Here is a 26803-nt window from a genome sequence, read left to right as displayed (position 1 = left end):
AGTGTCAAACAAATCTCATTAGGCGGTCCGTAACGGAATTGTCTGCGCGTGTTTACGGTGGAGAAAATCACTCTTTCACTCCATCCCCTGCAGTTCTTACAGATGTTATCGAGGGGGGCTGGATGCATTGGAAATTATCGGGGTGATTAAAGCTGCCCCTTGCTTGACAAAAGCAGAGTCGGCAAGCAGTGATGTTGAGGACCTGGATTCCTTTTGACATTGCAATATCACCGCTGAGCGGAATGATGTCCTCTCTTTCCTACACGCTCGAGTGGACGTATGTACGTTGAACTTCTATCGCACCGTACGTAGCCGACCACACTAATCGGAGGCGCGGGGAGTGGAGGAGGGCACGCACATTGCATTTACCCACATTCTCTCCTCCTCTACCACGCGTCGAGCACTTCTCATTGCACAAGGAACCACGGGCTAGGACCCAACATGCGATTCATTCGTTTCATCCTGGACAAGGCCTCTCTGCGTACTTACTGGCGAGAGGGGGTGGGGAAAGGGCTTTAATGAGTTTCCACAATCTGCCGCCTCACGGGGCGTCCTTTCGTATAAAACTTTGGGCAGATAAGGAGGAGGAGGGCAAGGCCACGTCTGTTATTTCATGAAATATTCATGATCCTACAATGCCTCATGTGCCCGTCTTTGGTCAACATCTATCCCTTAATGCCACTCCCTCACTCCTCTGTTCTCTCAGTCCCACACTTTAAATCGACAATACATTTCAACATTTTCTTTCCATCATCTCCATCTCCTTCTCACGCCACGTATCTTTGTCATATATTTGCTCTGTCTTCTTTCAATCTTTCCACCACTAACCTCTCTCTCAGTCATCAATATAATTTATTCCAGTGGTCTGTGTGTAAATGTTTTAAAAACTTGTATTATCAAGTGGGACAAAATATCTGAAAAATTATTTTCTTTTTAACGAGCAATTACATTTCTAAACATTTTTTGAGAATATCACTACGCTCCTGACGAACACTATATGCCATTACCATGTAATTACCTTTGAATAAGAAGCCTGTATTTGCCTGTCCGCGGTCCTCGCTGCCATGCTCTGTCGTCACATTGCAATATGAGAAAGCCTCCGCTAGGCAAAGACTGGTGACACACTGTTGTCTTGCTCGGATAAATCTGTCGCATCGCCGCACCGGAATGCCCCAAATCCGCCGGCCGTTCTGATGAATCGCCGACGCTTTGTTTAACATGCTGGTATTAATCACTCGTCCGAGAGGACGTCCGCTGCCAAGGAGATGGGGACGGTGAAAATCGACTCGCGTCTGCAGGTGCCGGGACGGGATTGTTGCATCGCGGGACAATGGGAGGTGGCGGAAATCTTGGGGAGGCAATCGTAGACCAACGGATTGACCACGGTTGATGGTGATGATTATCATCAGAAGTTTTTAAAAATAGTGATGCCAACTTCCAACGAAAGACGAGTACCCTTAATCACTCTATTTATCCAGAAATTGTTAACGTGAACGTTTTGAAAAAAATATATATGTAAAAATATCCCCCAGTCATACACAATGATATGTTCTTGTTGGTATTAGTATTGTTATTAAATAATTATTAACGCCCAATAAAATCCTACGTTCATTTTAGTTTAAGGGGTGGGGGGATGGGGAGGAAATAATGATAATTAAATTAAGCTAATTGTTGTTAGCGTCGCCATCATTAATCAAATTATGATGAATGTCCAATCTGATATTGACGCTAAAGGGGGGAATTGTTAAAAAAAAGATGTCTTGTAATTACAGGCAGAGATAGGGAGCAAAGAAACACCAGTGACCACGGGCCAAGTGACAGGTACTTACCGCCTGACGCCAGGCACTTACGTAAATGTGTGGGATGACACGTCTTGTAAAGTGCGGGGTGACAGATACATTACGCGCGGCTCGCGCACTAATTTTAAGAGGACTTTAGCTGTTGCGCACGGATCATTCTTGTCTCGCTTATAACTTTAAGAAAGGGAAGAAAAAAAGCACTTTTTTTTTCACATGAGCGATTACCACTGTTGTGATGACATGGCAATTTTTAATTCGCATTGTAAATCTTCGAAAAACGCGTGGGAATTTGCGCGCGCGCAACCGCAAACGTCTGAGAACATGGCGGCCTAAAAAGAATTACCATTTCTATTCTGGGTTTCCAATCAAGGGCTAGCGTTGGCCCTTCCATTTAAGCAGCACGGATGGTTGGCCCCACACCATTTAAGGAAGCAATTTGATGGGATAATAATGATTGGTTATTCCGCGCTTCAGTCCCATACCCAGGACACCAATAGCTTAAAACACTGCCCCGGCAGCTGCGGTCAGCCAACTTTAGCAGAATTTTAAAAGGATTTAACCCAAGCCACCAGACGCGGAGCGTGTGCAATGAATGAACGGGTGCACTTGCATCTGTCGATAAGACAAGGCGGCGTGAATGGAAAACGCTGGAATATTTTACTGCGTAAATAGAAACCAATTATAACTCCGTTGAGGTGGGAGGGGAGGGTGGGAGTTGGTCTCCCGGAAGAAAGTCCATCGATTGCCAATAAATCTCATCACACTTTGACAGATTTCACGCCAGGACTAACCCGCCGTAGTAAAGACACATTGCCTGCTCGCATATAATGAAAAATCACACGGAGGGATGTGAAAACAACACGGGGGCCAAGCAACGGAGATTCCTTCGGGGAAATCGGCGCCCCCGTTTTGAAACGGTGCCATTTCAAGGCACCAAGCGCCAATGTTCAAAGCGGCATGGCAGCCAGCACTTTCACGAGGATTATTCTTTTGTTGCAAAGGGTCCTTAAAGAGAGAATGATGTTTGTGGGAAAAAAATATCGAAAAATATTTGTTGGGCATGTTACGTGTTGGATCGGGAAATTTAAGTGCAAACTGTATTTTTGAACTTAAGATCTCGAAAGGACACAGCTCAGGAAATTTAAAACGTTCCTTACATTTCTCTCCTAATTGGATTCCTCAGCCATCACGGTTGAACATAGATAATGCACAATATTAAATCATCCTTCCGACTTTGACATCCCATTTCTGCTAATGCACATCCCAGACTGCTTGACCGCTCCTTTGCTGTTTAAAAATCTAGGCACTCCCAACTCCCCCGTGTCGCCTCCCCCCCACCCCCACCATTGCTTGTGTGACCACATGAAGTCTGGTGCTCTGTGAATGGTTTTGCCAGACCATGGGACTGACCTGGACAGCATCAGGTCATCAAAGCTGTGGCACATTTTTTTACAAGTAAGGTGGGCTCCTCTAGACTAGACGAAGGATAAAATTAAATAAAAACTCGGTTCGCCATAAAATAAAAAAACAGACGTAATCAAAAATAAAAAAAAACTGAATACGCAGAAAGTAGTTTGCATGAATGTAACAATAAATTAAAATAGGAAATCATCAATAAATAAGTTCCAATGTTAAAACTAAAAACTTACTCCATTACTGAGGAATATGTCATTCATAGATATGTGCTGATAAATATTATTCTTTGTCCAGTTTTTTCACGAATACGTTAATTTTTTTTTGTTCTTCAGTGTGCACTGAAAAAATCTGACCGATTTTTTCTTTTTATATAAGTGACCCAACTAACGACATCTGCATGATTATTCATAGCTGCACTCAGAGGGCAAACTGATCATCGTTGGCCAATCGCATTGCCGATGTAGCGCAGCAGTACCCTCACTTCAGTTTAATGAGACCTTTTCTACACGTGTCACTAAATGACACTAATTAACAACAAACTTTTGCATTCACTATGCTAGTTTCAAATTTAATTATCTCAACCGGACGACGCAGTCCTGGTGAATTAATTATTTAAAACCCAGACAATGGCGTGCAACATTAGGACAGCAATAAATCCATCATTTACCTTCAGGGCTAAACTTCAAATGCAAATATCCGATTATTATTATTATTTATATTTCCACCAAAAGCAAATGAGCGTGCAAGTCTAAGTCCGGAATTCAGAGAATCTTATTGTTTATTCCACAACCGAACCATTTAAAAAAACACCAATCAATGGCGACGCAGATGCTAACGCTATTTAAATTCACATGGGACTTCGCTTCTGTTAGACCGTAATAAAATTAACTTTGCAACATGCGTCTGGGTGATGCATATCAGCCCTTAATGCACATGATAGCAGAGTAATTGGGATAAATTTATACGCAAGGTTTTACACGGAAGGAAATCAAATTAGCGTGGGAATAAAGACACCAACCTTGTTGCGAAATTATAACTATTCCGAAGAACTACCGGAGAAACCCTGTAAAGAGTTTGCAACAAAGACGGATGAGTTTACTTTTCTTTTCCCCTCCGTAAAAGCAGCCAAATTATGGCCAAGTTCATTAGTGCAGGAACAACAACAACAACAATCGAGCGAACGTTTGAGCAGCAGCAGCAGCAGCGGCATCCACAGACGTACCCCACTGGGGCCAAGCATTAAACACCATTCACTGCTGATTGATAGAGGCAGTTACCGCCTAATGATGGCATTTATCAAAAAGTGATTAAGCGGACAGGAGATACCTATTGATCTTCAGATTTGATGGAATGAATTAAAGATTATCCTCCACACTAGCAGGTAGGATTAATCGGAAATGTTTTAGTTTCAATTTAAAATCAGTACACGGTATTTAATATTTACTGGCTGCGGCAAACCGAAAAAAATTCGGTCAAGTTTGCAATTCGTAATCTGTAATGAACAGAAGAGCATAGGCTATTCGTACCCCCGATTAGCGCGGTTGGCTACGTACGGTGTGAAAGAAGTTCAATGCACGTGCGTACATCAGCGACGTAGCCCAGGTCTTCTGTCATTGATGAAACAATACCAGAGGTCACTTTGGGGTTTAACTTCACGGCTCACTTGACTTGAGGTCAATTTCCTACTGGAGACGTATGTGGCATCAGCAATGAGCTGAAATTATTCAATCGAATTAGACAACAGCTGTGTGGATAGAATGTCAGTACTTTAATAGTCTTGACATTTCAAATGACATGTAGAATGTTAAGCGTTTAATGTCTCTCTCAGTTCACACGACCAAGGAGAAGGCCCTTGTCTCATATGGCGGCGGTGAGCCAGTACTGGAAACTCCACATTATCATGACGAGGGCCAGTATATATGTCATATGATCAATGTTGGCTTCCCAAAAAAACAACTATTCGACTGCGTGAATTCTTGGCCAGAAATCGGAGTCGCAAAAACACCCCTAAGCAAATCTATGCAAACTTCCAAAGCACCATAACCGCGGTGTCTCCAGGCTGGATTTATCCATTCTATATTTTATTGCATTGCCCATAACACAATTGCCTCTATGTGTATTCAAAACAAGAGAGCGTGTTTTTTTTGTTTGTTTGTTGTATATTTCACTCGTACTAATAAACCCCCTGCTCGGGAACACGGTCACGCCGCTTGGGTCGCATGCGCTGGCCAGGGGAGTGCTGCCCATGTAGAGTCACATGAGGTGCTGCCAATGTAGACTCACATAAAAACAAAATCGCCGCACAACAATTAAGTAAAACCATGGCAAATGCGCCACGGCAACGGTTCGCGCGGCAACGAACGCGCGTGACAACATCGGCGTTTCGAAAGAGACCAGCAGAGGGACCCAAAGCACACTCGTGCCCTTGCGCAGCGGTGGAAGCCTTGAGCAGACGCAGACACACACACACGGGGTATTTACAACCGCGATAGCGAGAGGCCAGAGCAGAACATTGTCTCGTCGCCCCGTTTCCACGGCGCAGATTTACCAACACGCACACACGCGCGCGCGTGTGCCTTCCAATCACGCACCTGCCCACCTCCTCCCTCGCAATCCCTCCGTACAACAAGCCTCCTTGTCCTGACGCTCACAAACGGGCGCAATTAGCACCCTCGGCGGCAGCGTGTTGCCAGGCGAAGAAACATGCTTGCCGATTAATGCCGCGGCAGCTTGGGAGTCGTGCCAGCGCCGATGCTACATCGGCCTGGGTGGGTGGGTGCTGCTGGGATCGGCGGTGAACAATGCGCATTGGAGGGGAGCGGCGCGCTTGCAAAATGACACTCGGGCCAAAGGGATTGCAAATCAATGGTACAAGGAGAAATGTCGCCAATCCTTCCTTGTTGTATCGATCAGGCTCTCGGTCGCGGCAATGCACTTAACTCGTTTGCCTTTGATGAAGCGCATTAAAATTGCCGGCGCGACACGGCGGGGGCAAAGGACGGTTTATAAATCACCAACGCCGCCAGCGCCGACGTTGCCCAGGGGTGAGGGGAGGCCCTCTGGAGGTGGCAATTGGGTCAATTCCGTGCCATTGAGGCGCGTGCCCCAACCACGTGGGGGTTGGGGGGCGCCTAGCAGCCAGCCACCCACCTCGTGTCAAAGTCAATGACCCCCCCCCACAATCATGATCGGAATAAGAAGATGCCCACCCCCTCTCCCTCCCCATAACCCACACCCCTCCCCCTCCCCCCTCAACAACCCCCACTTGCTCTCTGCCTCATTCGCTCGGTGAATTGTCGGTGTGTGCTAATTATAAAATGTAGGAGGAATTGCATCGTACTAGTGTGGCTTTTCGGGAGTCCCACCATGGGTCTCAAGTGAAATACAGGGAGTCACGGTACATTGGGTGAGCAACATCCTGATTGTTTTCTGTGCTGGGTTGTGGCATGAGCGAATCGCCGATGATGAGTGAATGATTGGTGAGGTGCAAACCTTCAGGCGTATATCACTAATGGCTGCCCCAATAGAACGCGTGCACTCTCGTGGAGCAAGCGGACTGCTCCACTCAGCTACCCAAACACAACCACGTGTACTCTGGTGGAGCAAGTGGACTGTTCCACTCAGCTACCCCAATACAACCACGTGTACTCTGGTGGAGCAAGTGGACTGTTCCACTCAGCTATCCCAATACAACCACGTGTACTCTGGTGGAGCGAGCAGACTGCTCCACTCAGCTACCCAAACACAACCACGTGTACTCTCGTGGAGCAAGCGGACTGCTCCACTCAGCTACCCCAATACAACCACGTGTACTCTGGTGGAGCAAGTGGACTGTTCCACTCAGCTATCCCAATACAACCACGTGTACTCTGGTGGAGCGAGCAGACTGCTCCACTCAGCTACCCCAATACAACCACGTGTACTCTGGTGGTGCAAGCGGACTGCTCCACTCAGCTACCCCAACACCACCACGTGCACTCTAGTGGAGCGAGCAGACTGCTCCACTCAGCTACCCCAACACAACCACGTGTACTCTGGTGGAGCGAGCGGACTGCTCCACTCAGCTACCCCAACACAACCACGTGCACTCTGGTGGAGCAAGTGGACTGCTCCACTCAGCTACCCCAACACAACCACGTGGTACTCTGGTGGAGCAAGCGGACTGCTCCACTCAGCTACCCCAATACAACCACGTGCACTCTGGTGGAGCGAGCGGACTGCTCCACTCAGCTACCCCAATACAACCACGTGCACTGTGGTGGAGCAAGCGGACTACATAATAAATACAATAATAGCCTTGTGCTTTTATCAAATGCCGTACAAAAGAAGAAGTGAATGGATTGAGCTGTTGACTTCATCTCTTGTTGCTCATGGCCCAAGTAGCATTTTCTAAATATCTACTGGATTATTCATTTACGAACAAAGTCGTTCGTAATAATTCATGTATCAGTCAAGGGCCCAGGGGCGAGCCACCCCAACTGCTGGGTCATGTCTATATTTATAAAGAAGTTTGTGAAAAATGTTTTTGACGAAATAAAACACCTAAGAACAAAGAGTATTTCGTTTTCGCTGCGTCCTTTCATCACAGAGGAGTGGAAACGATGTGAAGGGAAACATTGTGAGCGTTTCCATTCAGCCCATGCCACCACCCCCGCAAGCACAATTTGTTGTTGACCAATAAAAAGCAATCAAGTCCAAATTAAACAAAATTAAATGAAGAAAATTTTAAAAGGAGCCAATTTGTGTTCAGTCTACCCAAGCTTGGCCCTCGAGGTATAATGATAGCAACATCCAGGGAGCCCTGGATGGTGTGATTTTATTCTCCTATAATTGAAATGCATTAGCAGGGGCGACTAATTGGGGGGGGGGGGGGGAGAGAAACGCCGCTGTACAAACGGAGCTTTGTGCTGCGATATGAAGTCGGGCTCCTCCTGCGTGAGCCAACAGACGCAATCACGTGAGCCGGAAGGTCACACAAAGATTATTTTCTGTTTTTAATTGTGTTAACATTCGCTCTTGATATGTAACCTATACAGTGAGGGAAACAAGTATTTGATCCCCTGCTGATTTTGTACGTTTGCCCACTGACAAAGAAATGATCAGTCTATAATTTTAATGGTAGGTTTATTTGAACAGTGAGAGACAGAATAACAACAACAAAATCCAAAAAAACGCATGTCAAAAATGGTATAAATTGATTTGCATTTTAATGAGGGAAATAAGTATTTGACCCCCTCTCACTCAGAGAGATTTTATATACAGATTTTTATACAGGTAACGAGCTGAGATTAGGAGCACACTCTTAAAGGGAGTGCTCCTAATCTCAGCTTGTTACCTGTATAAAAGATACCTGTTCACAGAAGCAATCAATCAGATTCCAAACTCTCCACCATGGCCAAGACCAAAGACCTCTCCAAGGATGTCAGGGACAAGATTGTAGACCTACACAAGGCTGGAATGGGCTACAAGACCATCGCCAAGCAGCTTGGTGAGAAGGTGACAACAGTTGGTGCGATTATTCGCAAATGGAAAAAACACAAAAGAACTGTCAATCTCCCTCGGCCTGGGGCTCCATGCAAGATCTCACCTCATGGAGTTGCAATGATCATGAGAACGGTGAGGAATCAGCCCAGAACTACACGGGAGGATCTTGTCAATGATCTCAAGGCAGCTGGGACCATAGTCACCAAGAAAACAGTTGGTAACACACTACACCGTGAAGGACTGAAATCCCGCAACGCACACAAGGTCCCCCTGCTCAAGAAAGCACATATACATGCCCGTCTGAAGTTTGCCAATGAACATCTGAATGATTCAGAGGACAACTGGGTGAAAGTGGTGTGGTCAGATGAGACCAAAATGGAGCTCTTTGGCATCAACTCAACTCGTCGTGTTTGGAGGAGGAGGAATGCTGCCTATGACCCCAAGAACACCATCCCCACCGTCAAACATGGAGGTGGAAACATTATGCTTTGGGGGTGTTTTTCTGCTAACGGGACAGGACAACTTCACCACATAAAAGGGACAATGGACGGGGCCATGTACCGTCAAATCTTGGGTGAGAGCCTCCTTCCCTCAGCCAGGGCATTGAAAATGGGTCGTGGATGGGTATTCCAGCATGACAATGATCCAAAACACACGGCCAAGGCAACAAAGGAGTGGCTCAAGAAAAAGCACATTAAGGTCCTGGAGTGGCCTAGCCAGTCTCCAGACCTTAATCCCATAGAAAATCTGTGGAGGGAGCTGAAGGTTTGAGTTGCTAAACGTCAGACTCGAAACCTTAATGACTTGGAGAAGATCTGCAAAGAGGAGTGGTGGGACAAAATCCCTCCTGAGATGTGTGCAAACCTGGTGGCCAACTACAAGAAACGTCTGACCTCTGTGATTGCCAACAAGGGTTTTGCCGCCAAGTACTAAGTCATGTTTTGCAGAGGGGTCAAATACTTATTTCCCTCATTAAAATGCAAATCAATTTATAACATTTTGACATGCTTTTTTCTGGATTTTGTTGTTGTTATTCTGTCTCTCACTGTTCAAATAAACCTACCGTTAAAATGATAGACTGATCATTTATTTGTCAGTGGGCAAACGTACAAAATCAGCAGGGGATCAAATACTTTTTTTCCCTCACTGTATATATGAGATGGAGCGATTATATCAGTTTGTGTGTCGATGTTTGATGGATTATAGGTGGTGGTGGCTTTGGGAAACCTTCAAACAGCAGTGGATTGACCATGGTTGAAGGTGATGATGATATAACCGACATCAGTCAATAAAGCAGTAATGAATATGCCTTTCATATGTTCGTCAACATCCTGAAGCGAACTAATCACCTTTACCTATTAAAAACTCTTCACCAGCCGAGCTGCCGAAGCATACAATCAGAAAAGGCGTCCCACGTACACGTGAAGCAATGTCTAACCCTCCTCACGGCAACAGCAACCGATGTAGAACGTGGAAGAAAATGTTCCATGGTCAGCACAGTTTGTGAAATGATCGTTTGCCTTGTTTACCGGGAAGAGAAGTGGGGGATGTCGCAGCAGTGCCAACAGAGCATCTCTTTTTCACCCGTGCGGGTCAAGGGAATGACAGGATGATTGAACGCGTGATTGAACGTGGCCAGCTTTTTTTTTTGCCTGGACCGCGGTCAGAGAATCTGGCCCCAAAAATTAAATCCAGTCTCGGGACCCGGTTTGACAAATCCACAAACAAATTGCGACAGATGCCAAGGCTGTTTAATGTCCGAAAAGTCACGTCCAATTTTTTTTTCCATGGGGCGAAAAACGTGCAAGGCGGAACGGGAGAAAGTGGGGTCAGTGGCTATGGGAGTGGTGGGGTGGGGGGGAGGTAGGAGTTGAAGGGGAAGCAGAGAGGATAGAAGCAGGATTGAAATGGAACGGGCGTGATCGATGCCAATCTAATTACTGACGCGGGCAATCGCTTCGCAACCACTCTGTTTCCATCTCACTCGCCGCGGGAATGCTCCCTCGGGCATCATGCTTGCTCAGCCAGTGTCCACCCGTGGGCGCTAACGGTCCATCCCTGCGTTCCGCCCTGTCACCCACGGTTACAGGCAAAACCAGTAACCATTAAGAAAATGCCTGTACAATATCTGATTCGGAAATTGCTGCCCAAACAGTATTTAAAAGCATCATGGGAATTTAGCGCCGCTACTCTTTCTTCAATTGCTGCAGTGTCCATCACGGTTTCAAAGGGAATCGCGCCGGTGTTTTATTTCAAGGCTTAAAAAGTTTCCAGGTGGCAGCCGGAGCGGTTTATTTGACATTGAAACGGCGGTTAATGCTGCTGATGACCTCCTGTAGCATGATGGTGATTCGATAAAACTATTCTGTACACAAACAGAAATGCCAGTGTTGTTTTTGCCATTTCTGGTTATATATATATATTTTTTTTAATGTTATTTTTTAATCCTTTACCGTTGAGCTAAATATATATGGGTATGCTACATTGACTAAAATTGTGTTGTTTTTTTTGGCTGTAGATCACCTGCATAAGAGCATTTATAGACAGCCCTTTGTAAATCCACTGCTGAATTAAGGCATTGCCATGGAATTGTTCGACATTGGGGAATTTTTACCATACTTCACCCATGCTAGTTAGGTGAAGCAGGGGGCCCAGGGATGGCTCAGATGTCACTTTTCACCGATGTTAGCCAAAGCCGGGAATTGAACTAACGGCTGTCGGTCGTCGGGTTCACGGTGCAGTGCGGTTGACCACCGCGCCACCACTCCACCCAACTTATTATTTGTGGTGGAATAACTTGTGAGTGACGCGTCTCATTCAATGCATCGAGTCAGCACAAACAATTTGGCTCAGTGCTTATTTTAGCATATATCACTTCGAGCATTATGTCCCCGATTGAACATCGCTTTTAGTCTCATTATTTAATGTTTGTACCCAAAGTACAATGATTACATTAGTGTATGGCGGTAGCAATCTCACAGCACTTGGCTCGCTTACCTTTGATTTGTTTTTCGTGCAGCAGCAAAACTACATTAGCACAATGAAAAATAAGCAAATATTGGACCCCCCACCCCCCACGGCTCCCCCTCCCCCCACGCGTTTCGACACGCTGCCAATCTACCTTCCTCAGCTGTTTCAACATTCAGAGAGGATAAACGTATTGCTCTACGTGCTTGCATGGAGGAGGGAGAGGGAAATAGGAAAAAAAAGCGAGCCAGTGTCAAGAACGGAAATGAATGGTGGCAGGAGATTCATGAGGCAAGCGCAGTCAAGGAAGATCGTCAGGAGAGGTTGTGACAGAACGAAACCTCGGCATGTCGTGGGACGCGCATGTCGTCCCACTGTTGTTATTTTTATTTTTTGCTTTATTCAAGAAGAAAAAATGCGCACCGCAAACTATCAAAGTATCAAAGAAGCCGGAGCGACACGCCACCCCCAAAAAGGGGATCGCACTGGAGGCCCCATGGACTCACTGCCTTGCTACCGTTGGGGCAACGATCGTGAGCGGCAGATTTTCAATGGGGAATGGAAGAAGAGGGGGGGGGGGGACATCCCACTATTTTTAAATCCTTTATATTAAGTTCACTTGCTTGTGCGCTTACGACCATGCAAATCTTTCGGTCGTTTTTTAACCCACTTCCCGTGATCCAATCGAGCTGAAATTTTGCACACAGACTCGTTGTGCGTGACAATTTATTTTCGTGAATTTTTTTTTCCAAAATGTTCCACTTTTTAAGGAATTTTTTTTTTACATATTTAATTTAAAATACCAATGTGATAAAAATTAAACTCTTACTCAAGAAAAACAGAAATGAATAATAAAATAAAACCGATGCCACGCATATAAAGGATTTATAGTGAAAAACTTTGTTTTTACGGGTTAATTTTTTAGTTGCCGTGTTTGAGATAAGTGCGAGCCAGAATCGTCGTCTCCCGAGGTTAAATGTTGCTGTCGGAGTCCGTCCGCACGTATAGACGAGCGACAATGCTTACCTCCGCTTGTTGGCTCTCCAGGGCCATGGGTGTTCCCGTTTGCCCTCCGCCCTGTTGACAGAAAACACAGGCAAAGGGTAACCATTAGAGCCGAATGCAGATGCGGGGTGTCACATCGAGCTCTCCTTTCTCCTCATCTCGGCTGTGAAAGGTGCATCACTCGCCTCGGGGCAACATCCAAAGCATGTCCGTGCCAGAGACCTCCTGTGGGCATCAGCGGCTTTTTGGGCTACACCACGTCTGTTGTCAGCCATAAATCACCTGCCTCCCAAGATTCAGATTAGCTTCACCCACGCTTGCGTGTGTCTGTGTGCTCTCTACATTTGAACTCTGTGTCCGCGTGAGCCAGTGCAAGCGCTGCGGAGACATGAAATGAGCCCTGGGCACGAATCTTTCATCTGCGCCGCTAACAACACCGTCCGGCCACTCCCACACAATCACTCGGTGTTCGTAACGCTTTCCAAGACGCGTTTTAAATCCCCGAGCTAAGTTAAACCATCAATTTGCATAATTCATGCGAGTGCTGCTCAGTTTTTTTGCTCTCATTTCAAACAATTATGATGAATTCGTGAGGATCTTTAATTAGTTTTAAGTGCATCTCACAAAAGCAGAAAAGCAGTGACCCAGAAAGTGCTGCAGTTATGGGAAAACGTGTAATATAAATACGTAAAAAAATATATATTGTATTAAACACAGGGAAGGCAGACTGTCATGACTGTTTCTATTATGAAATAGCACCTAAACTTAGAAAATGTAACGTAACTCGATTACACGTAACATTATGTTATCACACGTAACATTATTTTACATGTAACTAACGTTTTGGTTATTACGCACATCAAATAATACTATTGTCTTGTATCCAGCAGCAACTTACTGAGTCTCAGCAATAATTTTCAGCAAGGTCCCAGATTGCGATGCTTGGGTTATGTCATCAACGGGAGGAAACTGAAGTGTCCCAAGAAAACCCGCACACTTTAACAGGTGGGCTTTCACGACCAATAGTATTCCTAATGAAAGCGGTTTGGGTTAGAGCGCATAAATATGAATGTGTCGTCAACCCACCACCACGCGACACGGCCAATTTAAGACCGGAAGCAGGGAGACTTCTTCACAATTCGGGAAAATGGCCTGAGGAAGCTGGTTGTAATCACCAGCAAAACGCCGTGCTCAATTGTAAGTGTCGTGGGTTTTCTCTCCAACACACCGAAGTGCTGAAGTCATAGCTAATTGGCACGTTTAGTTCACGTGACAAGCCTTACTAATTGGCTGTGTCGGGTAGTGGTGAGTTCACGACACATTTATATTTCCGAGATCTAACCCAAAAACATGTATTATGAAAGCCCCACACGTACGAGGGAACAACACTCCGCACGAATACAGAAGATTCAACAGTATTTCGCGAATTCTAGATTTGAAGCTTTCGTGACTGCAAGGATTCATACTCTTAGGTTTTTTTCGGTAAAGTCACGTGGGTAAAAATAAATAAATAAAATACAAAAATAGAAAAAAATAATAGAAATAAAAATAATAAATCACGACGTTTCGGAGGCAACACAAGTCTCCGTCATCAGGTGGGACCGTCACGGCTAGATTTACTGTAACCAGTAGTATTTCGCGAACTCCTGTAATGCCGATGATATATAAGGTCCATGCTAAATATCACATCTCTACTTCGTGACAGCCTAACCACCGCAAGCGCTTGAAAACATCACTTGCACACGACCTTGTTTTTACATCATCCGCAGATGATAACAGGTTTAACCAGAAGCCCTGTAAAGCTGCACAAGATTGTCTCTTCACAGTAACACCACAGGTAGTAGTAGCATTGATGGTCAAGCGAGAACCTGACAAATAGGCATTCTGTCGAGATTGAATGGCCAGACACAACAGTCAGCGTGAAGTGTCAGTGTCCCCTTATCATAGGGCTTCTGTAGCAGATCATTAACACAAATCCTCCCTTGTCTGCGTTTCCGGAGGACACTCCCGTGATCTGTGTCCTGCTAAATTTGCTCAAGTGTATTGTTGTCCTCCAACGTTGCCTATTATTTCGATATCCTCCGTATGATGATCTCGGTACAATTGTCCTCAAATTTCTCTGTGCATTCCGTCCAACAAGCACAGATTGTACAATGAAAAAAATATGTATTTTCAAGGTGGAGCTGTCGTTTCTGCTCATGGATGCCACGCTCGCTTGCCTTTGGAGCGGCCGTCCCAATAAGGTGATTTAGAAATATAACAAAATAGAGGCCCGCTGCCTTTTCTCTTAACTTTATTTTTTCGTTTGTTAAATCCAAGTACTTAAACTCGACGTCTTCTCACCAGCATTATTTTGGCGCATTCGATGCAGTTCCCTTCATTTCCAGGGGAATTAAGTAGTCGCCTGATTGTGCGTGAGCTGAAGTGCCATCCATCACTCACATCGGTGAAGATCATTTGCCCCTTACACGCCTTTCCATGAGGCACAAAAGGTAGTCCATATGGCGATCCCGAGACACTATTAAATTACTTTTTTTCATACTTCTCTCCTATGGCGCATTGCAGAGAAAAACAATAGATTTTTTTTTTGGGCCAGTAAATAGATGTTATATAAATCGACGCCCGGTTTCCTTAGCCATATGACGTCGCTGGCTGCGAGCTCTTGCATTGCTTTGGTGATGGCTCCATTGGTCGTGTTCTACTCCGCTGTGGCAGTTGCCGACCATCTGCCGTCTTCCACTTGTGTGTGAGATGAGCCCAAAACTCAACACACAGTGAGTTCAATTTTGATTTGAAGCTTTTGTGACTGCAGGAATCCATACTCTTTGGTTCTTTCGGTAAAGTCACGTAGGTATAAAATAAAATAAATCACGACGTTTCGATCGCAACACAAGCGGTCGTCCTCAGGCGGAAAAAAATATATAATCCAGCAGTGGAACTGCTGAACCAGCGAAACAGAAATTAAGCAATTAACAAAAAAACTCCGGCAAAAAAAAGTCATCTTCTGCACGTGTTGCGAAGGTGACTGTTGTGCTGTTGCGACGGTAAACACGCGCATACGCGCAGCGGGCACACCCGGGGGGTCAGCTCTGCTCTGCCCTCCGGCTGATCGCTCGGGTATTGCATGCGGCGCCACGTCAATCCACGGCACCTGCAGACGTCCCTCCCACTGCCCCCAACCGCTCCTCCTTGTAAATCACCATCTCCGAAAGGCAATGGCGGGGGGTGGGGAGGGTGGTGGAGGGAGGCGATGCTATCTATGCTGCTCGAACAGCCTGCTTTGTGTGCCCAGACTGCAGACTCTGCACACTTGCTCCCAGTTTGAAGCCACTTCTGGCTGGGTCTCTGACCCCCCCTCGCCCCGCACGGCAGCTTTGTGCCACCGCCTTAGGACTCAATTAATAGTGCCTCACTCGGGGACGCAACGATGCGTTGGTTCATCGATCGATGTCGATTCGTTCGTCCAAAATTGCGCGCGTGTGTGAGGATTGTATATTGACTCGTTTGCGTGTGTATGTACGCAGTTGTGTCGTGAGCTCGTGCGATCGCCACGACGTTACATTCGCCGCGGCATTAAACCGTCCACTCCTGAATTGAATTTCGACCCCAAATTTCAAGACGATGCATTTGAATTGTCAGCAGCGGCTCGCCAACCCCCCCCCCCCCCCCCGATTCGCGAGCGGCCTGGCCGCGTTCTCTTTCGCGCATTTCAGAACAACATAGCAGCAGCAGCATGCCGGTAGGCATGCACCGACGGGCCGACTCACTTTGGCCACGTCTTCATCCCTGAATTAGAATCGTGTATGCAGTATAATTGACCTCGCTTTTGGCAGATTTCGGCTCCACCCGCCCACCAGCCCACCCAGTAACCCAGCCACCCACCTTCCCACCTTCCCACCCAGCCACCCACCCACCCAGCCACCCACCCATCTAGCCACCCACCCAGCCACCCAGCCAGCCACCCACCCAGCCACCCACCTGCCCACCCAGCCACCCACCCAGCAACCCAGCCACTCAGCCACCCACCCACCCAGCCACCCACCCAGCCACTCGTCTTTGCCTCCTCTCCACCGTCAGCGGCCCGTTTCCCCGTACGCCGGTGTAGCTTGTGACCTGACGGTGCACTTACTCGATAGCACGCGCGCACGCCATTCCTCCGCCCCCGGGGCTCACTATCGTCACTGTGGCAAGCAGCACGGACGCGTCCAGAAGCGGAGCCGCCGTGAACCTCGACAAAAGCAGGGGGGGGTGAGGGGGTGAGGGGGGGGTTCGTTGCCGCGAAGCGGCGGGCACGTTGGATGACACCGACGCACGTGCTGTGGTTTAGCTTTTTTTTCGCACTCAGTGTCATTTCACTCCGGAGCCGCTTGCGTGCAGCCCTCATCGCAGCCGCGACCGACAGAAGCCATCACCGGGGGCCGGAGCGCCAAGGCAGATGCAGCCGGGCACAGCTGAAGCGGCAGATTTTTTTTTGGCCGCTTTATCTATTTGCGCGTTAATGTCAACCGCGACGCCGATGTTCCAAGCATCAAAGCCAGCAGAGGGTGGCACTGGGGTGCCGCTCGCGGAGCGTGCGACAGCAGGGCGCTTGCCCCTCTTTAACCCCCCCTCCCCAACTCCCCCCAGACGCGTGTGGACATCTATGGCCCTGGCACACTTTCACAAACGCCGCTTGTGAGTTGGGGAAGCTGCCTTTGGCTTTGCGGCACGCTGGGTCGCTGCCAAGATGGAAGTCTCCAAAAAGGCTCTGGGTCAGCTTCTCAACACAGCGGTAACAAGTGTCTTCCATCTCCCCCCCCCCCGCCATTTCTTTGCTATAAATTATTTTCAGTGCACGGGTGACACCTGAGAAACCATGAGCTCCCCGTTCCTCCCGAGGTGACCAATCTCCCTATCTCTCTCGTTACGAAGGTGCCACAATGTGCAACATAAGTCCATTGGTATGTAATACGTCTGTTCAACGAGTTGACCGGAGTATCCCTAGTTTAATCAGAAAGGGCATTATTTTTTTACAAATCCAGATCATTTTCAAATGTCGGATTTGAATGCTGACACTGAGCACAGAATAACCTGCCCCTCGTCGCCAGAAATTTGAGAACCACTGGACACAAACGGAAAGGGCACATTCTGATAACGCTCCCGAGTGTTGCCAGGTGGACGTGTCAATTCATCCGTCGGCTGAGAAAAGCCCGACTCGGTAGTGGGTCGTTCTGGCCGAGGCTGTAAACCCCACTCAGCGATCACCCACTGAGACATTTCAATTTGAAGTAAAAGAAGTTGACTTCATCGTTAAATTTACTGTGGCCAGGGGTAAAGTATTTACACGTCGCCTAGCTGGTGCTAGCAACGTCCAAACGGGATACAGCCCTCACAGGAATTATCTTAATCAAGTACATTCGTAGTTATGCCTATTTTTTTTCTATTCTGACACAATAACTCAAGATCATTTCATGATATTGCTATTGTTTGGCATCTCTTTGTGTATCTGGCCTTCTCTCTGCGATCTGTAAATCAATTCACCTGCATGTTAATCCACTTTGTTAACCGTTTCTCAAAGATTGTATCATCTGTAATGCATGCCATGACTCGAAATTGGGAAATGGTTTAACAACTACAACAAAGAATGCCGCCAAAATTATGAACATAACGAGAAGAGCTGATTGAATTCTGAGAAACACCATGAGAATTTTAGGAAAATAAATACAATCAATGTAATGCCCGATTCTAGATTTGAAGTTTTTGTGACCGCAATGATCCATACTCTTGGGTTCTTTCGGTAAAGTCACGTAGGTAAAAATTTCTAAAAAATAATAAAAGTAAAAAAATACAAATTTTTTACATCACAACGTTTTGGGCGCAACACAAGCGCTCGTCATCAAGTGGGACCACCACAGCCAGAAGCAACTGCTGGAATGGGTAAGAGAGCTGCAGTGAAACAAGACGCTATATAAATAAATATATAAATAAACATTTTGCTTGTGTTGCGCCCGAAACGTCGTGATTTAATTTATTTTATTTTTTATTATTTTTTTACTTTTATCATTTTTTACCTACGTGACTTTACCGAAAGAACCAAAGAGTATAATGCCCCATTCTTCAATACCTATTTGTTTGGTGATGCTGAGTTGGCAGTGGTGCACAATTACAACAACAACATCATACACTCACCAACATGTTCTATGAAGTAGGGACATTGTCCATAACATCACCGATTAAATGTATTTATTTTAAGGAAATATTGTTGATAGGAGAGTTTAGTTTTTTAATCTTAAATATCACCTTGGTTTATGATTTCAGGAAAGTGTGAATTAACTAATTTACAGTATATCTCTGCTAAGTGTGTGCTGCATAGAGTAAATTATACATGAATTGCCTGCAATTTGGGAATTGCGTCTAAAAAACTGCATGAAAATGTTTATGACAATTAACCACCTTTAGTATGATGATATAATCCGACAAGATCGGTAAGAGACACAGGAAGGTAAATTTGAATTGTGAATTTAAAAACGATGGGCTCTCCTTCACGTAGAAAGAGTAGCAATACTAATAACAACAGTCCTGTACAATACAGTACAGGGTATACAAATAACGAACGTGAAGTAGAGTATTGAACGGTGAACATTTGATTTCTATGAAAGTGAAATATTTAAAAAGATGCTAATATTGGTTACTCCCGCCACGTCCAAGACGTCTGTCCAACATGGAAGATGAGGCCAAACATTCCCTCTAGAGGGACTCTTTGAGGGATCTCCCTAGCGGAGGGCATTCTGCAAGCAGTGGCACGAACAATCTCTGCGCTGCACTTCTCCCTTTTAGACTGAATCATGAAAAATGCTCGCGTCCCGGCAAACTGACATTCACAGGGCTAATGTTCAGTTTGATCTATTCCTCTGGACGGGCCCTCCACTCCAGCAACCCAGGTCTTCTGTCAAAGCCCCCACTCAATCGACACTCAATAGTGAGGAGGGGGCGGGGGGTTACTTCTTTTCCGCTGCTGTCCCAGTGGTCTGGAATTCCCTCCCGCTGTCCGCCAACACCGCTGATTCCCTCTCCCGGTGTAAGTCCAGGCTCTCGGCCTTCCTCCACCTATATCCGACCATATCACTCCACCAAGTGGCTTCGTTTGAACTCATCTCATTTAGCTTTGGCCTTCTGAAAAACATTACCTCACCATTTAATTTTAAGCATCCTCTTTAAAGCATTTTTAAGTGCCTGTCCATCCCACCTTCCTCGAATCTTGAGAAATACTTGTACTTAAGACATTGTTATTGTTTACAACCTTCAAACTGTACTGCATTGCGTACGCTGTTGCAACCGCTCGTCATCCAAAATGTTGTTTTTCTGCGTTGAGCATTTGCCCTCTCAAACTTTTGCCACGTGCTACCGCTGCGGGCATCAACCCCTGAACAACCTCCACCACAGGAGCAGTGCGTGACAAAAGCTTAAGACGGGCGAACACAGCATTTGTATCAGTAATGATGGGGGCGGGGGGGGGTTTTGTGTGACACGTGTACGCAAGCCGGCAAGCCGGCAAGTTCACCCTCACATCGACGACGCAGAGTGCGCGGACAGGGCCCGGTAATCAATAGTCAGATCTCATCTCATGAATTTAAATCTGTGGGTAAACAGCGCTTGATGGACACGTGAGCACATTAACATGCTGCTTGCTGCAAGACGGCCCATGCACAGCGTATTAAAACACGATCACGTTTTAACAGCCTTTGTTTGCACATCACGTATCTTGTGTGCCTATACGTAAATATATATATATTTAAAACTACACAATTGCAGCCCTGAATCAATCGACTGTTAGACGAAGACCTCCACAAGCAGTGTCGGACATGAGGGTGTTGTTTGGCCCGTCCTTCACCGCACCGTTTTCAAGTGCGGGTTGGCGAAAGGCCGGACCGGCTCCGATACCGCTCGCCACTCACGTTGGCCAAGAATCAAACCCGGGTTTGATTCGAGTGTGTGAATCACTGAACCACCGCGCCCGCCTCGGTTGCCTTATGCAGTGTATCACAAAACCCCCGGTGTGTATGAAAACTGCTTAGGACACATTTGGTTCCGTGTCCTCTCCTCCCAACGATCCTTGCTCAGCCTCACTCTCTCATCTACAGGGCCGGAGGAGGCGGTGAGGCTTGGGGGGGGGGGTGGAAACCCCAACTGTGTCCCATCTGTTCTCCTGACATTACGACAACGTTTACTTGCTGAGAGTGGCAACAAACGAATGCATTTGGGGCGACGAGAGAGAGAGAGCGCGAGGCGTGTCCGGCAACGCCGTCAGATGCACAAATAAGCCAGCCCCTTGCAGACAAAACGGAGCGCATTACCAATCCTTCCGGCAGGCACGTGCCTCACCGGGATGACTGTCAGAGCCGGAGTGCGCGAATCGGATTAAGTTGACGCCTGCATGCAGCAGCAGCAGCGGCAGTGGGAGTCGGTAATGAGCGGCCGTCTGATGGGAGGGAAAGAAAAACGCTTAAATTGCCCACTAAGGGAATGACACTCAATACACTCTTCTGAACACAGTGTTTTAGAATGCCCTCAGTATATATATGTATACACAACGACAAATAATCCCCCCGCCCGCCCGCGCGCTATACCCTTAGCAGACTTTTGGGGCAAGTGCTGTTTTCGGTAAGCTATGAAAGCCAAAACGGCACATGAGGGGTGAGTGGCCAGCACCACGCCCGACCGCCTTTGTCTCTTCAGCGGCGATGTTTTACACACAGCGCTTGGTCATAATTTGAGGCTGAGTCGACCTAGGGGAGGCCCAGGACTGGTTCAGGTAATCGTCACTGGTGTTGGCCGTGGACGGGAGTCGAACTCGGGCCTCTGGTTTCATAGCGCAGAGCGCTGACCGCTACTCTATCCGTCCCCACGTGCACACACAAGACGCTCGCGAACATATGGCAGCTGAAAATAATTATGTTATTGCCACGGTTAGCGGCTTTATGTTCTGATTTCGCAAACTCTGACCCAGAGCAATCATGAAAGCAACCGCGGCTTAATAGCAATGACCTCAAGTGCCATCTATCAGGATGGCTGTAGACCAGACAATGTGTGAATATTTCATTAATTTTAGAACCACCGGAATGGAATTGCCCATCATTTATGTATACGACAATGTAGCAACAAATGATATATGTCCGTGTATATAGATATAAGAAATGAGAGGCATTGGATACATTTTTATTGAAAATAAGATATTTTAATTATGAATATGTTTACTGTTATTTTTGCCCGTTATTGTCACCAATACTATATTAAGACTGCATAGTATGATATAAAGAATGCATTATTGAATGAAAACCATGACAAGCGAACCAAGGGAAAATGAATATGGTCTGAATAAAAAAAAAGTGTGAATTCAATCTCCTTTATATTCTTGGTTCTTTCGGTAAAGTCACGTAGAAGGGAAACAATAAAATAATATAAATAATATAAATATAAAACAATATTATTTCCCTTCTACGTGACTTTACTGAAAGAACCAAGAAAATGAATCCCTGCAGTCACGAAAGCTTTAAATCAAAATTCAATCTCCTTTATTCAATCAGGTGAGATCCCACTGGGATTGAATGTTCGTGAAAATGAATGCTGAGTGCGTGGTAGCTATTCGAGCTGGGATAATTCTCACATAATTCTATTTCGTATGGCAATTAAAAAAATTGGCAAAATATTACAGCTGTTTGTTGAGTCTGACAAGCCATTCGATGGCATCAGGAGTTCATTCCTAGCCTGGTGGGGGGAGGGGGAAGAGGTGGGGGGATCACCTTCCTGCCCCCCCCCCCATCCTGCACCTCGTCCTCCCTCCACCATCCGTTGCGCAAGTCCTCTAGGATCACCTTCACCTTTCTGGCTCCACCCACACCCCCCCAAACCCCCCCCCCCCACCCTGCACCCGTCCTCCTTGGCTCCTCCCCCTCCTCTTACCCTATATAATAATGTCCCATCACAAGTCACTGTCACTACAGTTATTTTGCTGTGCCTTTTTACACCTGACGAAGGAAGCTTGTGTTGCCTCCGAAACGTCGTGATTTAATTGATTTATTTTCATTTATTATTATTTTATTTTATTTTTTACCTACGTGACTTTACCGAAAGAACCAAAGAGTATGATTCCTTGCAGTCACGAAAGCTTCAAATCTAGAAAAAAGGTGTGGGGGGGCGGGGGGGTTGTGTGGAACACGGTGTCACATTCAGGCAGGATGGCAAGGCACGTGGGGCCAAGCCAGCTCGATCATTTGAATAAGATGCTCAGAAAATGTCATGATCCATCAATAAAGATGAGAAAATATTTTGGGGACAAAACAGATCCTTGCGGAATGCCCGAGTATCAGCTACAAATGAACCACGGTGCCTCACTGATCTCGTTAAGGAGCATAAAACCATCACGCGAAATCCGGTCATCATCCCAGCGGCTTACGGCTCGCCATCCAACAAAGATGGTTAAAGCATCGCTCGCATTCAGATGTGCTTCTGTGGCCGTCTGGAACGCTCTTTATTTCTGATATTAGGAAACCACTGGAGCTATGCACTTGTAAATCTAGTATGAAAGCTCATTCATTTACAACTGCCTTTTGTGTTTAGTGTAGTCCTTCCCTCGTACCTCTGATCATCACGGTTGGCTACGTACGGTGCGAAAGAAGTTCAACATACATAGATGGTTATCAATTATAAAGCTATAAATTGTCCTGTTGCAGGGTTTTCATGAGGTTGTGCACTTTGATAACCCCCCTAAAGAAATTTCCAAGCCAGTTGCAAGGAATTAAACCAGAGGTTCCATGCAAATTGGCCCAGTGGCAAGCACGTTTTTTTATATTGAGTGCCAGGTACTCAATGTGGAGATCAAGGAGTGATAATGGTTAATGTCGCTGACACCAATAATTAAGCCGTTCATTGAAAAAAAAGCACTTACATTGAAGTGCTATTATGTTATTTGTTCCATCAGCGATGACTGCTTACAAATTACATCATAATCACAAGTATTTTTATATTAGCTACATGCATAATATGCGTATTGTTGTAATACTGTAGCCATATAATAGAGATATTTACTGTGAATTGTCCTGAATCTGTATTTCTGGTTTTAATCAGAGAGAAATAAATTTGGGACGTCTCAAATTTAGTCACAAATGGAAATTAATACTTTAATGCAGATATTTAAAGGCAAATATTAAAGGAAATGTTTTATTATGATAAATTACGACCTAAAATGTCACTAAAATGAAATGGCACAGCAAGGTATTTAGGACAAAACTCTCCTGCAGATGGCAAGGGAAGCACACACTGGTCACGGATTGTGCAATAACCTCCAGAGTTTAAATGAAGCATATTTCAACTGAAAAATATAAATGAAAATTTTAGAAGAAAAATAAGAATCAATTAAACTAAATTCTGGACGAACATTTTCACCAAAAATGTTGTGTAATAAAAATGTTTTTGCAGAAATAGGAAATCCTACTCTGATGGACTCACATTAGCAGAAAAAATTGCTATCATTCGGAATATTTGTCTGTGTGTGTATGCATGTGAAGTATTGGAATGACGGCAGGAAACCACTTGACGGGTAGCACACTTTTTATTAAACCTTGACTTGTCACGATACAACGTGTGGTCACTATTCCTCTGACTACACACACTTCACTTGACACGTGTGGTCACTATTCCTCTGACTACACACACTTCACTTGACACGTGTAGTTACTATGCCTCTGACTACACACACTTCACTTGACACGTGTAGTTACTATGCCTCTGACTACACACACTTCACTTGACACGTGTAGTTACTATGGCTCACACTGCCTGCTCACACTGCACTCCGCCCCGTAACGTCCGTGGAGCCTACAGGCCCACCCCAGCTTGGGCGTGGGCCACAACCTCTGAGTCCCAAGGGCCGGCCCTCTCACGGACGCTCGGCCCCGGGTCCCAGGGTTCCGCCTCTGGGTCACACAGAGCCCCGGCCCCTACAGGACAGCGGGAATAGGTACCGCAGGGCCCTATCTCTTCCTCCTCCGTCTTCAGTCTTCGCTGGTCACTCCCTCCCCGTGCGCCTGTGCGCACCACCTTATATAGCCCCCGCTCACGGGAGACGGAGCGTATGCGGACCTTGACGTGAGCATCCCCCTTTGTTGACCAATCCCCGCGCGCTTGCCCCAGGATCCCATCGCTGTCAGCGCGCGTCACTGATACCCAACCAATCACTGCCTCATAACCCCCGACCCCGCGCTGACCCCTGATCCTTCACCGTCAGCGCGCGTCACCAACACACACAGCCAATCACTACGCGCTGGCACACGATCCCTACCCCAGCGCGTATCACCACTACACTTGTATATGGATGCATGTGAATGTATGGAGAGCCGGTATTGCAGCGGTTAGTGCGTTGCGCTATGAACACAGCGACCCGAGTTCGATTCGCATTCACGGTCAACACCAGTGACGATTATCTGAATCGGTCTTGGGCCTCCCCTAGATCAAATCAGCCTCAAATTGGTACCTAATGCTGTGTGTCAATGTCACAACGATGGAGACAAATGGCGTGGTGGTGACCACCCATCCGCTGGTGCGCCGTGCCGGCCTTCATCGGTGCTACTCGCGAACAGCGCTTGCCGCAAAAGTCTGTTACGGCTACATGGGAGATGTTTGTTAAGCTTGTCTGCCTGTTCACTGGCGACCGCATACCACACATCCCTCCTCCTTCCGTCCCCCCCCCCCTCCTGTATAGAGCCTCTGTGCTGGAAAGAGACACTAAGATTACTGGACAAGAGTTATGGGATCTGTGTAGCCAGCCCACTGCAAAGCAAAATCTAGAGGTTGAAGAAAGAAAGAAAGAAAATAGCAAAATCGAAAATAATGGAAGCTTCGTTCGGTACTTTGAGCATCGGTAAATGGACGTCAGCTGTCGTGCCGTCAGCTGTTCATATTTTGCCAATTCCAATTGGCAGTGTCTGTTCCATTAAACATTTCAACTTGGGCAGCATCAAATAACGCGCGGGCCCATGTCCCGGCATCAATTGTATTTGCGGCCGCAGCGTGTTCAGTCGATGAGGATGTGGTTGGTGGCCCTTTCCAACAGGAGTAGTGCTATTGCGCCCCATTGTCTGGAACGTCATAAAACACTGTGGCAGTTCCCCTGATGTGCATTTTTAAGTCCCTGACAGAGCAACAATAAGCGGATTATTGTTTGCTTCCGTATAAAAAATACAACTCCCTACAGATCAAGCCAAAGGGAACATATGTATATACAAATGGAATTTACTCAATTATGGCTCTGTAAACCATTCAAAAAATTATGGATAGGGCTTTTTTTTTGTTGCGGTTGAGAAAATCAGTTTCATGTTCCTGTAAGTATAACATACGGTTTGCTCTCTGTTTATGATAGATATCTCAATGCAGCCTGCAAATAACCAGTGTTGTAAATACAGAATATAAATAACTTGTGACTTGCTTAAGGACAAAACATACTCTTTGAATATAGGGTTAGATTTGTATTACTCTGTGCATACTGCTTACGCGGGAGAGTGTTTATATTCCACAGCTGTTGTGATATGACTTATTACCCTCACCAGTAACCACTGAGCATAATTGACATCACATGGACTCAGGCGTTTGCACGAAATTATTAATTAATGTGAAACTGTTGAGAAATGTCAGCAAAGAAATATTAGAATTGCAGCGAATCACCGGGCCTAAAATATAGCACGCTATTAGCAATCAAGCCCATTCATTACACCATTTTTTTCAGCACTGTTACCCTAATTATATGACAGCGCCGAACATAATATACTTATTTGTGGAAACATGTTTGTTACTGGAGCTGCATCAAAGCCATTTAATTTGATTCGCCAGTTTGCCGATGCAATTCTTGCTCGTTAGTTGCACAGGTATGCACTGCAGTGCACAGTCAAACAACACTAAATGGGCCTTAGAACAAAGTGGCCCAATCATTGCTTTGTACTGAACTGTTTCAAAACCCTCTCTTTGCTACTACTTAAGCTCCCGACTAAGTCAAAGTAATTTCTTGTTAAAATGAGCATTGAGTGTGTCGCGGATCTCCCAATCACAGGACCTAGGCCAGTGGTTGAAATTCCACATTGCTCTGGTGGGGCAAGTTTCTGCAC

At 46.1% G+C, this 26803-nt stretch overlaps 1 protein-coding gene across 4 annotated transcripts in view; it reads right to left on the bottom strand.

The window, feature by feature from the left end:
* The window catches only part of RBFOX3 (RNA binding fox-1 homolog 3), a 305378-nt gene that overhangs the window by 208472 nt on the left and 70103 nt on the right, over nt 1-26803 (bottom strand). For all 4 annotated transcript variants that reach the window (XM_078594966.1, XM_078594967.1, XM_078594964.1 and 1 more), the window contains exon 2: nt 12693-12743. In XM_078594966.1, coding sequence (XP_078451092.1) covers nt 12693-12743 — 51 coding nt within the window. The remainder of the gene's footprint in view (nt 1-12692; nt 12744-26803) is intronic.

Source organism: Lampetra planeri, chromosome 5, assembly GCF_965212315.1.
Source record: "Lampetra planeri chromosome 5, kcLamPlan1.2.h2, whole genome shotgun sequence".
In the NCBI taxonomy this organism is placed as follows: domain Eukaryota; kingdom Metazoa; phylum Chordata; class Hyperoartia; order Petromyzontiformes; family Petromyzontidae; genus Lampetra; species Lampetra planeri.
Note: the sequence above shows the minus strand (reverse complement) of the source record. Positions and strands in the feature narration are given on the sequence as shown.